Here is a 15,306-nt window from a genome sequence, read left to right on the forward strand (position 1 = left end):
CATAAAAACGATATTTGTATCCTCAAAATTATCGAAAAAGTTAAATTTTTTTATTTAAGCTGTATTTTTAGTCTCGAGCTATTCAGAATCTATAATATAGTGTAGGGTAATTTACTAGGCTTAAAATATTATGTTTAGTGGACACTAAATTACGTGGTTCGTGGAGGGATGCCTAATGGGATTTCTGTTATCCCCGCACCCCATTATTGTCTGTATTATATACACATTCAAATTAATTGTATTATAACCAACGTTTTACTGTTTCGTCGGAGGTTTTGACTATCGCGTGTATACAAATAGTCAACTGGCAAGTGTTAACTTCTGCAACCTGCTGCTGCAGTCACACTGATAAAACGATCTCGGTTTCGATTGTCCTAGGAAACGCTACAACACAGCGACCTGGTTCGTATCGTGTTGTTTGTCGAAAACGATCTACGATATGACATTGTACAACCGCATAGTATACTTGCGATATAACCAGCAGCGGCGCGACGTAGCCATAAGCCAGGAGGATGTTTTGGGTGCTGTTGAAACACCCCTTGGCCGTATTTATGCAAAATACATACGCGTCTTCTTACTATATAATATGCTTCAGATTTCTACTAAAATATATATTGTAATACGATATAGTTCTACAAGTCCTATTTCTTATTTTATATATTATTAATATGAAGATTGAATACTATAATAAGTTCTATAATAATTATATATTATTACGATGGAGTGTATGCGTGACCCCCCCCCCCCCCCCACAAGACTCAAGTTATATTTGAATAAAAAATTAAAACAGCCCTCTAAAAAAATTCTTGTTACGCGTTTGTGTATAAATATAAAAAATATAAAAAAAATATCCGGTAACCACAAACACTTCATAACAATAATATATAATGCACGCGACACATCATATTATACACCATGAAAAACAAAACATCAAGACGTGTACATCACCCTCTTCTAACTGCTGTGTGTTTTTAGTTGTGCACAGCATGCAGCAGTGTCATTCGTGTTGTCTCTCGTGTTCTATCATAGTATTAATATATATATATACATAATATTATACATATAACATATAGCCATATAGGTATAGCGCTCCGAGGGCAAATAGGATAATATAAGCTCTAAGGTTGTTTATTAGTTTATTTAAATATACACCGCACACGCATATGTATATACGTGGATAAGAAACACACGTGTAATTTGTTATTTATATTATTATTTATTTATTTTTCAAGTCCAGACGACGGACGGTCAAACTCACAAATCACATTCCGGCTCGTAAATCTATCGTCCGGGACAAGCGATAAAAATGACAACGGAATAATAATAACGATAATAATCATGTGACGTTGTTACTACATTATAAACCCGGGCGGGAGGGTAAGGAAAAAAAATCAAAACGTTAGATCTCGACATTTCGACCATCTTACAAAATATAATACTATACAATACCCACAATGCATACGCGTCATTTACTTATAATATTGTGGTGGACAAAAACGGTAGGACGTCCAAAGAAAGGAGGAAAACACATGCGCACACCGAAATCAAAACCCAAAAACCACCGGACTCTGCAGCGCGCAAACACATTAGTCACGTGTACAATAATATAATAATTTATATTATTACAATAATATTGTGAGTAAATATTATGATTTATAGTAATTTATTATTCCGAATAGTGCGTATACCACCGTATGTACCACCTATACACCTATATGATAAAATTGTATACCATAATATATATAGCTGTATACAGTATAAAATGCTAAGGACGAACGTATTTCTGTGCGGTGTCACGTGTCGTGTTTATTATAGGTGTATAATATATATGTATTGAAAAACGAGTAGTCGCCACGCGCCGGGGGGGAGGTTTAACGTAGAGACGGTGTAAGGAGGAAGGGGGCGACCCTTCGTCCGCCGCGTCGCGCGGCCACCGTCTCAGTCGTAATCGCGCGCGGCATGGTTGCGGTCGTACGTTGTTTGTTCCGCGTCGGTTCGCGCGACGTCGTCGTCTCGTCCGGTCGTTGAGTCTCCGAAACCGACTAGGAGTGTTGATATTCCGTGATATCGGGAATATCTCGCGATTATTTTTGCGCTATCCGTCACATTACCGTAATACTCTACACCAAACTGTTAATAATAATAACGACAAAAACAACAATTGTTGTTGTTGTCACATATATTAGACGAGACCCGCGAGTGCGTACCAATCGGTTTTCGCGCGACGATGTTTCGCAGCAGGTGGACAGCGGCAATGCTGCTGGTGGCGGTAGTCTTCCTGTCGTCCAACAGCCAATTGTGGACTCCGGTTACGGGGTCCAACACGTTCATAGACGAAAACACCAATTTAGCCGAAGACTGTGAGTAGTTGTTGTTCTTTTTTTCTCTCAATAATATTATGTATATCACATCCAAAAGCTAACCCTTTCAATAAGGGCTGTAACGAGTATTATTTATATTATATACTATATTATACTTATAGTGTTTATACATATTAATATTAAAAGCTTATTGACTATTGAGGATTTTGAACGTTGCGGTTATCGGGAGTTTAGGTACGTAGATGGCAACAGAAAATTGAGATAAACACTACTTACAATTATAGCATATAAATGTACGTAAATTATATGTGTGTTTCGTTTATATTGCTCGACAGAAACGACAAATGAACCGATCTCCGAGGATACATTTTATATAATAATATTAGTATATGGTTGGTATTAAAATTTGTAATGAGTACCTATAATAGTTCAGTAGATATGGTGTTCGACGTGTTCGTTACATTATTTTATACGTGTGTTTTAAAAATTCTTTTACTCAAAACAGTTAAAATGATATCGAAATTCGAAAAATCTATTTGAATATGTCAATATGTCATCGCTAATCCTCGACTGGTGGGCTAAGATTTTCACAGAATTACAAAATTGAAATTCCAATATCATATTATGTAATACAACAAATATATTTTATTAGTTTTTAGAATTTTCTATGAAATCACACTAGTAGTTTCCTCCAAGAATTTAGATCTGATATAGATAAAATGATAGCTTCTCAAAGATTGAAGAAATTAAGAATGAAGATTGATATTTATATAAATATTATAGTTTTTTCAATATAGTTACGTGTTATTATTATTAATATTATTTGAAATTTATTACGTAAAACTGTATTAAAATCACAAAACCAAATAAAATATTAACTAGGTATATACAATATTATACATAATACATATAATATATAAATGTGTATTGTGTACCTATGTATTACCATTGAGTATATATTGTACAATACTATATAATATACTCAATGGTATATTGGTATTACATTTTTGAATTCCTACACAATTTTAAATTGTTATTGTTTTGACAATTATTTTGTTCATAGTGCCCGAAGAACTACAAGAGTTCATTTTTTTTGTGATATCAATATTTTAAATAACAGTAGTTTCAACTGTATTCTGTATAATCTATATAATATATTATTAACATAATTTATTCCAGTTTTAAATATAATATACGTAAATATTATGTATATTCTGAACTCGTAAAATTTCCTTGTCATGATATCTTTTATAACTTCAATATAATCGCATTCTAAAAATGTAATATTATACATTTATTTTTATTTAGCAAAAAGTTTTATAAAAATAAGCGTTTGAATACAATTTACCTGAATTTGGTCTTTTTAATGGGAAATAAAATATTTGAATACATATTAATAATATATTATAATGTAAATGGATTCGTCTGTATAATGAATAATAAGGTAGAGCCAATGAAAGTATAATATATTATAATGCTATAACAATATACATACCTACCTAGGTATTATACTCAAAATCAATTTAGTTTTACTCGTATTGCGTATATCAATAGCAAAAAAATCCTTACAAATATAAATAATATTCAAGCTTATATAGTTAATTAAATATGTATAATTTATAAAATACATAAAAAAAATATTTTAATTAAAGTAGAATTTAAACATCAGTGATATGATTTTAACATCAAGATAGTCGTTTAATTGTATCATATTTATAATTTATTATTTTATCATTTATTGAAGTAAGGTTCCCAATGCAATTATCAAATGTATAGGTGCAATTTTAATATTTTATGGCTTTATACAATAGGTAATAATGCAATGAATTTAATGTGTTTTCTCAATGAAATAACAAAATTGTCCTAATCTCTGAAATATTAGAATTATATTTTAATCGTTTATTACGGCTTAATACATTTAAAAATGAATATAATTAACTATTGTATATTGTATAACTGTATAAATATACGAGCTCGTATACGAGTTACATGTATAAAAACAATATTCAAAGACTTTTGTAAAAATTGAGTTGCAATAGTAACTTGGAACACAATGAGAAATGACAAAGTTAAAAGACGAAATCCGATACTGACGTCTGACATAATGCAAATAAACAAAAAAAAGGTAATTAATGTTCGTTGATGAAAGTGACTGATGAAATGTGACTAGGATTATCTATATAGTCATGCCTCATGAATGTATATAATAATTCATTAGAATCCTTTGTAACCTAATCAACCAATGTATTTCGTGAATTTTTGGGAGTCTATTAATACATTTTAAAAATGTTTGTATATTTTATGTATTCATCTAATTTCTATAAGGTTTTATACATTTTAGTTTGAAGTATAGGTAAGTAGGTACTATTATGTTTTAACTTTAATGTACAAATAATGAACTAATTTGTTTTTGATTTTAATTTTACTGAACACCACACGATGAACCGTTTTTTAAAAGCTTTCCCTTAAATTAGTCCTTTTAACAGTAATAATTATAACGTTATTTTTTTGTATTAACATTTTACACTTTAAATATTTTATATTTATATGAATATATTATATTTTAGCTTCTGGTACTGGTTTTTACCTACAAATTATGTATAGTTCTTTTTTTTTTTTGATGGAAGTAAAAAAAATAATAGATCTTATTTTTTTAAAAATTAATTTTAGAAATAATGTTACGAAAATAATATCGAGTGTCGTGCAATTTTATTAAATAAAAATTATATTTTATGTAATCATTCTACGGTTATTATTTATTTATTTCTTTATGTAATATTATCAAACCAATTAAGTATAATTAAGTATTAACCATGTTTACGTTCTCAATAATATAAACTAGGCAATTAAAATTCAATATTATTTAAATTATCTATAAATCAAAATACCATTAATAGTAAGAGATGTAAATATAAAGATAAAATAATATGAATACAATCAATGTCGTACTATTTTTATTCGACCATTACGAACTTAAATAAATGCGTTAATTTTGCTATTTAGCTTTTTCGAACGACGTACGACCAGGGATTTTGTTTTTTCAATTTAATAATAATTATTAGCAGCCAACACATAATCTGCGCTGTTTGGCCATTAAGGTCCGTTGAATTTAATTTAATTTCGTGATTCCAAAGAACAGCTGAATAACGGGATTTGACTGGATGGGGACACTGGGCTCTGCGCGTTATTGGTTTACGGATATAAAGACGTCCCGGCGGATGCGACGAGAGGACGGAAAACGACGGTGGAAATTATTGCTTTTGACGTCGGTCTAGGGTACTGGATGAATTTTTCCAGTACACAACAACGTCAGTCTTGTCATTTGCAGACGGCCCTTATATTATAACGTTTATTATTTTTATTTCATAAACGTTATCATAAATCCCACTACAAAAGTATTTCACGGCTCATAAAAAAAAAATACGTAAAAAATGCAATACCCTGCGTACTATAAATATTGACTAGCGGTGCACATTATAATAATGACGTGGTTGTTTCTAATTTTTTACGGTTTCTCCAAACAGTATCCATATAAAAGAAATTATAATATATACCGCGTCATAACATTATCCTCATTTTAGCTATTTATTTTTACCAAAACGTTAAAACAGTCGACAATGGTTACATTCCGTTTTTTTGTTTTCAAAATAAAAAGGGGACCCTATATTTCGTCCCTTTTCGTATACCCAATAAAATATGTCAAGTCATTGGCATCATTAACAGGGATCTTTATGGGGATTTGATAGTTTACGACATATCGTTAGTCGTATATTGTGTAATGTGTATATACATTATTATAAGGCTAACTGGTGCTCCGCGGGGGAGCCGCGTTAAGACAATATTATGAATTCCAAAACCTTTAGTTCGTATGGTACCCGTTGTCCCGAAACTGTTACAAAACAATAGGTTTCCGTACACATGTAAGACTAAGTAAACAATTTGTCCTGTAAAATATAGGACCATCAAAAGAGCTTATTTTGTTTATAAGTGTACAATAAATCAAACTGTTATTTTTATTCGACGTACAACACGGTGTATATATATTGAGTATAATTTATAAAATACTTTGTTTTTATTTAAAAAGTAAACAAAAAATTTATGTTTAATATAAAAATTATAAAATATTATTATATACCTCAATACAAATAATATAGGTTAGGTTATCTGTTCTGAACTTATCTGTTCAAAAATACTACGATGCTTGAAATATTTGATTATAGTTAAGAGTAGGGTATTGTTATTATAATTTTACAATATTAAATTGATTCAAAATATTAATTAGTTTTTTATTTTATATAGCTTGCATTATTAATTCCTTTCAAATTAAAGTATTAATAATAATTATGAATATCTGATGGCTTTAAAATTCTAAATTAGTTTATAAACTAATTAAGAATACATAACTTGATATTTTTACTTTACCCACAATATTTTTTTTAAGTTACCAATTTAACATACTTATGTAAACATTTAATACTCTTTTCATTATACCTATAAATTAAATAATACATTTCATTCATAAATTGATTATTTAAATATAACATAAAATTACATAGTAATATATAACCTACCTATACATACATTTTGACTTTGACGGTTCGACTGTTTCGGTTTCGTTACATTTGATACTATTTCAAAATTAATTTTTTACGTCAATATAGAATCAATCAACTATCTTCAGAATACCGATTTTAAAAACTAATATGTTTAAAAAAACTTTTTGTACTTTGATAAAGTAAAATATCTGGTAATATATTAAAAGAAAACTTTTATATTTTGTGTAAAACTTGTTTAACTAAAACTACATTTCTTACTTTAAATTTGGCATCTAATATCTATTGTTTGTATTAAAAAAAAATAAGAAAGTTTTCCTTTTCATAGCCACTATGTTTTATAATTTATAATGATTCCTAATAAAACATTGTTATGTTGGTTCATTGGTTGGATATAGTTTAAACTACTTTAAATCATATACCTACATTATAATAGGGAAGAAATATTATTGATTATTGTCGTCTAAATTTTAAACATATTAGTTTATTGGATGATATACTAGTTAACAGTTAGTTACTTGTGTGATTTAATATACCTATAAACGTTTAATTTTGAGATTTTTTTTATGAAATACTTTTACAATGATATGTCTTAAGAAGTTGTCTTACAACATATTAAGAAGTGACAACTTAATTACAATCATTGCATGTCACAAAAACCAGAAATAACCTTGAGTTGATATATTCTTTGAACGTTTTTAACAGCTCGTTTAGATCGCGAAGAATTCCGTTAAATGTCACTTTAAATTTTGAGTACATAACAACCATATGGCCACTTATTGAAAAATAAGATTAATGGTCCGAGTAATTTTATCTACATAAAATAATTATAATTTTTTTACCGCCTTTTGACAAATAATTTCTTCTACCAAGTAGGAACGGATTTTTTTTTTAGTTTATTGTTCCAAGTGGTCATTGACTGTAGAGATGGAACAATATTTGTTTATTACATTTTTTTTGTAAAAACTTTTAATGCAGACTGCAATAATATTAATATTATTTTAATAATGCTCTACATCAGTGGTTCTCAACGTTTTTTCATTCACGTACCCCTTTACCACTCACCACTATTTCACGTACCCCAAATATCAATTTTGAATATAAATATTATAACGATATAATTTTATCGCATTAATAACATTAAATCGCAGACTCTACTTTGTAATCAGTACACAATTATTAAATATTTCGTTAATAGCAAACTATTTCAGTTACATTAAATTTCACTTTTTCCGCAATTACTCAATTTTTTTTCGCGTACCCCTTGAGATCATGCCACGTACCCCTAGGGGTACGCGTACCCCAGGTTGAGAACCGCTGCTCTACATATTACATTCAAACAAGCAAGTCAATTGTTGTGTTAATATAATATAGTAACAACAAAACAGTTTATCATTATTAAACTTACCATGTCACATGTGATTGAATATATAACATATATACGAGTATAACCATAGCTATCGATGTGTTAAATCGCTATTATTATAGTTGTACCCAAAACCCATATATTATACACGTCTGTTATTTACGATGACAGCGCTTCGACAACCTGACCACTGAAAAAATTATTGCTTGACCGTCAACTCTGGGATTACCAACCCTTTGGTATGTACGCGTGATATTAAATGGTCAACGACGAGTCCTTTAAACTAAATAGTTTACTCTGTATACAGTTTTTACTTTACTACAATTTATACCCTCCAATTCAAGGTTTTTCAGTCGGCCGAGCTGCAGTATGATTGATGGAGTTTTAATTCGGCGTAAACGCACTTGTTGCCCCGTTACGGCCAGCAGCCCTCTTCGTATGTACGTTAACGTTATATTATAGCATTATATACAGTATATACACCCCTTTTTGTGTGGCACATAAACTGAACACACGCGTGTTATCCGGACTGTGCAGGGGTTTCCAAAACTGTGTGCACGTATAGGGTGGTTGCGTGCACCGCGTGTATTTAAATAATGAATTTCTCGTCACTTACCTATATAAAGTAAAAAAAAAAAGAAAACCGTCGCGACAATTAGTGTGTAGGAAAAAAAAATTAAAGGGGAGAAATTCGAATATATATTATATTATATGTTTCATTGTTTTTACAACGTCGGCGAGCGGTCTTGTGAAATAAAAATCGTTCCAACGGAGGTGTTTATAGAGAAGGGTCGATTGTTCTAATTTTCAAACTGTTCAGAATTTCGATGCACACTTAACATTTAATAGAGCACCACAAGCCATTATGTCCCGACCTCTTTGTAGATCACATTTAATAGAAATCTACTGCACGTTGTTTGTTCTACTCTGTATACGCATATATATATATAGGTATATATTATATATATCGTATATAACGTGTGTATTATATGGTGTACGAAATCCATACACCGCCTCTCCTGTTCGTAAGTACTACAATATGTACGTCTCGACTGCACCACTGCGCGTTTCGCCGCGTGTACCTATCCATATATCGCTACTTCGTGTAGTTATATTATATATAGACACACTGTGCGTATACTCGAGGTAATTGTTGAATCAAGTTTATATATTAAGGTTTTCGTGCCGAATTCTCGTGCAGTATTAACACACGTATATATTATCTAGTTTATTAGAGTACAGTTGTAATGTAAGTACGTACACAGGTATATTATTATTATTTGGGTTTGTTGAATTATATATAATATATATTGTCACGCACTCACGCGAATACGTCAATCTCGTGTCGTATATATACGAATATATTATATACATATAGGTACGAATTCAAACGTCATAATTAAATTCATTTTGAAACTATATAATATAATATAAAATATGTACTATTATCCTATACGATAGTATATATTGTTATACAATACGTCCCGTCGTCCCAATATTATAACGACAGAGTATTTTTCTTCTTTTTTTTATGCGTAAAGTCTGTGGTGAAAAACACATTTTGGTTTTGAATCAATAAAAAATAATGAATAACAGTTGACGTAAACACTTTTGTATAGTTTTGTAAAATAACATGCGTATATACTGCTACAGTACGTTCTATATAATATAGTGATGATTTGACGAAATACGATTACAAACAATCGTTCGACTTGCGTGCTATATTAGATTAATTTTGTTTCAAAAAATATACAAAATAAAATTCTATTGAACCATGATGTGTTGACTATACGTACAGTTCAAAATTTGAATTAAAATGCGTACTGCACACTTCGGGAGAAGATTATTAACCAGCCATATTTGTTCTTATTCGCATTAACGCGTAACTCACTACTTATTTATCCACGCGGCGGCGAGTAAATCTCTAATCGAATTCACACAACCCTCACGGGCGTTTAACCTACAACACCTTAGCAGCACATGGGTCTTGCATACGCGCAGTGACGCAGTCTAGCAAAGGTCGCGTACGCAGATACATCGTCGTGTATACATAGGCATACAGTAAATAACGTGTACGAGTAAAAGGATTACTCCGTGCGCCCAATATGGCCGTCTATAAACTGTAACGAAATTCGTCCCGTAATCCTTTTATAAGTCCCTTCGCGGCGGTGACGAGGCGCGGGGTGTAGAACTTTCGCCCCGCGGGCCGCATCGGTGCAGTGCGTGGAGTGTATCGCGTGTCAGACGAATCTCGTTACCGGCCGTAATTGCCGTTCGCCTTGGGTTTAGGTTTTAGGTAACTTCTTCGCGCTGCACCGTATAATAAAATCGATTCCGACGGGACGTTGGTGGGAGGAAGATAGGGTGCGACGACGGTCTCGGGCCGCCGATCCTCGCTTTCGCGGGGGCCGAGGAATCGCGGTGGGGAGGGCTATCGATCATATTCCATTCTCTCACCCCCTCCCCTCAGAAAAGCTTTCCGAGTAGGGGACCGCCAGACGTTGATGGATCGTGTTGACGGACAAACGGCGGTGGTGGTGTGCGTTAGACTTTTCTTGTCCAAAACGCAACGCGAGGGACGGCTGCGGAGCGAAGAGCAATATCCCTGTCGCGTTTGACCGGGAATCGATCAATCTTGCGGTCGGGTAGAAGGAGAATTAATCAAGAACTTGCATCCCACGGGTTCTTGCTGCAGAGGTACAATTAGCGGCAAGCGGTCGGACAATGGACCGTAAAAATAGAACAGTTGACAACGGATATCGAGAGGAAAAAAACGAAAAAAGAAATATAGATAAATAATAATTCAAACGCGGTTGTCTCCGAAAAAATAAAAAGCACCGTTAAATGTACTCTGTTGGTGACATTCAATTACTACCGCACAGTAGTTTAGTAAATATAATATATTATACAATATACATAAGCGTCATCTTAGTAAGTTTTGGCTGAATTTAACATCACCTGAAGCAGTTACGCAAAAGTTGCGTTACTTTTTATGTAGAATTGTATTATTATAGGCATCCTCTATAGAATTATACTAATCAATAAAAAGTTCTTATATTGTATGTCATGTTTTTGTTTACGGAGTCAACTATCGAGTAATGATAGTATAAGCTTACAAAAACCGTTGATGCATATTATGTCGAAGGCCGTCGACAGAAGTTAGGTATACGTACTTTTCTTTAAATTATATATTAATTTTACATAATAATTAGATATCATAATAAAAACTATCGAATTCCTTAAAATCATATTCCTATGCTTAGGTATAGTATAATTAAGTAATATATTAATAACCGTTTATACGAGAAAGAATTTTATCATGTATTTAAAACATTTAAGACTTTACAAGTATACGCAGTCATTTCTTATTAAAAATCTTCAAAATATACACAAAACCGTGTAGGTATACATATATAATATATACATATTATTATATTTACATGTAACTTGTTCGCGAATAATCACTACGTTTATTATAGGTACGTGTAGCATATAGCTTCAATAATATAAAAACTAACAAGTAATATTATAGTCAGCCCACAAACCGTACTCCACTCGTGTGTATTGCCTATTGAATAATGAATATTAACAAATAACGCAACCGGTTCTACTCGGGTTTTTATGTAGAACATTTCGAATTAATTTACTCACAATATAAAACTGTCTGAAGTTTAAATTCTAGGAACTTGTTTTGAATTTCATACTAAAATTATTTAACGTTTTTCTCTTTAATAATTTATTTTATTTTAGACATATATTTTATATAAACAACGGTCAACAAGGACCTTAACAGTCATGTGTGTATAATATAATGTATTATTGTCATTTAATTAAGTTGAATATTTAAATATAATATGTAGTTATACCTACATATTATTTTTATCGTTTCTCAAATATTTTAGTATAAATAATAAACATTTAAAGAAAAAAAACCGTAGTAGCAGCCCTGCTCTTTCTTTCCATTGATTTCAAACCAAAATATTGTTAAGGTTATTTTGTTTACGACGTTTGGGTTTTCGACCCTGCTGCAATACGAGAGATGTCGGCAATCATAGATTGCTCAACACGGCCATTACGGCTGTCAGAAAAAAGGCAAAACACGTTTCGGATTTGTTTTTTTCGTGACACGTCCGGACGAGAACGTCGCTGGACCGATTTATCGGTCCGATGGCCCTGACGATGGACGGGCAGGCGCGCGGTACTGGGGACGTGTAACGTGTTACAATATATATATTCGCATCCCCTCGCAAGGCGCAAACACCCGAACGTGACATATTTCCTTGTGTTGTTTTCGTGTGGCCCGCATAGAAGGGGACAAAAAAAAAAATGGGGGAATGGAATAATTTCAGAAATAGAATCGACCCTCGCGCGTTTCAGCTGTCAAACACTCGTCACTCGGTAATACCCTCCCACCATCGCACCACCCCCGCGCCACCACAGAGTTCTCGTGCATGACGTGTTCTATCGTGCTACCACCGCCGCCACCGTAGGGACTGCGTACAATTCCCTCGACAACGAATTTTAATTCAAATTCCACCGAAAAAAAACCTTATAACTAAATTGACTCGTTCGACGAAAAATTTAATTAAGGACCGTTCAACTGGCGGTTGTCTAAACAATATGATTTTCGCGCGTTGTGTATGCACGACGACTGACGAAGGGTGCAGGAGATAATCGCTCTGTAATTATAATTTGCACACTTCTCGTATCGCGGGCCCTCGACCAGAAGTAGTGTGCAGCGAGCCCTCGAAACGACTGATGAAGGCTCTGAACACGCGGATCTCGAATGATTTTCCAGTAGCGCACTTCAAAAAGCAATTACGGGCCCGACAGAAGAGGTTAGGGAGAAAATAACATTTCACACGATCAAATATCTTTGTTTACAGTAGTTGTCCGATGGTTTTTTATATACATATATATATATATATATTATGTACCTATTGTACCTATTAGACGATAAAAAAAACCGATTCCAACATCGTAGACCGTATTTGTGTGTTGCAGTCTCCCCCTTCGTCTTTGTGTATATACATATAAAGGTACATTTACACACTCCAAAGTCACTCAAGAGCCCCGTAACAAGTTGTTTTCGGAGAAAGCTTATTCAATCCTGCTGGAATCCAGTTTAACAATAATCCAGCACGCGTATTGTTGAGAAATTATGTGAAACATAGTTTATTTTTATGTTTTTGTACAAACGTTTATATTTATATACATATTATATAGGAATATATCGTGCGAACAATACAAATTTTAAAATTTAAAAGTTACTGGAAATTAAAATATTTACTGCAGTTGTATGTCAGTAGTTGTTAGTCGGCCATAATATATAGGTATGAAGTACACCAAATAATATGTTTATATTATGTGTTCTTACATTACTATATGTATACTCGAAGCATCGGTAGGTAGGTATGTCTATATGAACACATATATAATATATAAATGAACAATGTGAAGTAGCTACAGGGAAGGTATTACGAAGCTACGTTGGCTGACGAGGTGTATGTGGGGATAAAAACGGTATTTTGTGCAAATAAGCCGGATTTGAACTCGTATGCTATCCGTCACGTGGTGTAGCGGACGAACGTATAATATATAATAACGGAGACGGCGGCGAAAGGCTCAGCCATACTAGAGGGCTAAAAGTGACAGTCATCCTTTCGCACTGCACGCGTCCCTCGGATCAATAAAACCCTTTTTATACTTCTATACTTCTAATATATTATTATTATTATTATTATACATATAATACATAGCTTTACCAAACCCCGTTCGGTTGCATGCAGCTATATACACAGTACCTATACAGTATACACACGCGCGCGAATTGGTGTAAAAACGAATACTTTCCGTAAAAGTGCGCGGTGGAGGTGGGAGTGTGGGACGGGGATGGGGGAGTGGTCTGTCGGCGGTAACATTGAATGACTGTTGGCGTGTGTGTGTTTGGTGGTAGATAAAGTTCGGTTAAAGTTTTATACTTTCTATTTTTCTGTGCCCCCGCGCGCGTTGCTTTTAAGTCTTCGGCGACGCCGCCAATGATATGCCTCACACGTACCTCTATACATACATAACAAGTTATCGGTGCACGGTGTTTTATTTATAACGTCCCTCGAGGAGCGGGGCGCTGTGGCTGTGCCGATATTACGTATATTTTCCACGGCTTTCCTGCACACAGCCGCCTTCAGCGTTTCTCGTCCGGTCGCGAGCCGCAGATTCCTTTGATGTTTTTTTCCGGTCTGGATAACGTCGCCTCCGCCGCCGCCTCGATCTTATATTATATGCTCGCGACATCGCACATAATCGGTCGTCTCGCACCCCAACTCCGTTTCGATATACACAGACGTCGCGCTTATTATGTGAAAAATCGTATAAAATCTGTGCGCCCTTTCAATATATATATATTATTACGGCACACAGCGCGGCGGCGGCAGTGTTTTCAATCATTGTGTGAATTCCATTTCGGCAGCGCGGTATCGCTTGCGCCGTTTATATTCGTTACGTCGTTTGCATAAGGCTTCAACGTGTAATTTCGGTGAACAAATATGTAAACTGAAAGAAACCTCTCGTTATTAAGTTCAAACGACATATTTTTTAATATTGCCTGTAATATATATTATTATAAAGGTTATATTATTATCATGGTTAATATCTTACTCGATGTTTTCCGCGAATGACGTTTATACCCCGAAAGTATATGCGCTGTATAATAATAATAATTTTATTCCTTTTGAGATTCCGGCAGTGGCGGTGTATATGTTTATAGGTAACATAATACAAAACGAATGGATAAATTGCCAATTATTTTATTCTCAAATTAGCGTGGGTGAAGTATAATGGGTGGGGGGGGATACCTAAGAACCGAGTATTTTATTTTTAATGTCGCGTACCAGTTGATTTAAGTGGCTTTTTGTGTACCAATTTATACACTATACATTTCTGTAATTGACTGCGTATTGGCAGTAGCTATTATATTAACAATTCCTCATTAAAATAATATGCAACACCTCAACGTCGCGTTTCGTCGAGAGAAAATAAAAAAATAATTTCGTTTTTCAATCAATAC

General features: G+C 33.2%; 1 protein-coding gene across 2 annotated transcripts in view; it reads left to right on the forward strand.

Moving 5' to 3' along the window:
• The first annotated feature begins 1,956 nt into the window (after positions 1-1,956).
• LOC132939976 (tyrosine-protein kinase transmembrane receptor Ror-like) overlaps positions 1,957-15,306 on the forward strand; it is a 78,563-nt gene continuing 65,213 nt past the window's right edge. For both annotated transcript variants that reach the window (XM_061007428.1, XM_061007427.1), the window contains exon 1: positions 1,957-2,360. In XM_061007428.1, the coding sequence (XP_060863411.1) occupies positions 2,228-2,360 (133 nt within the window). In that variant the 5' untranslated portion in view covers positions 1,957-2,227. The remainder of the gene's footprint in view (positions 2,361-15,306) is intronic.

This window comes from Metopolophium dirhodum, chromosome 2 (assembly GCF_019925205.1).
Source record: "Metopolophium dirhodum isolate CAU chromosome 2, ASM1992520v1, whole genome shotgun sequence".
Classification (NCBI taxonomy): domain Eukaryota; kingdom Metazoa; phylum Arthropoda; class Insecta; order Hemiptera; family Aphididae; genus Metopolophium; species Metopolophium dirhodum.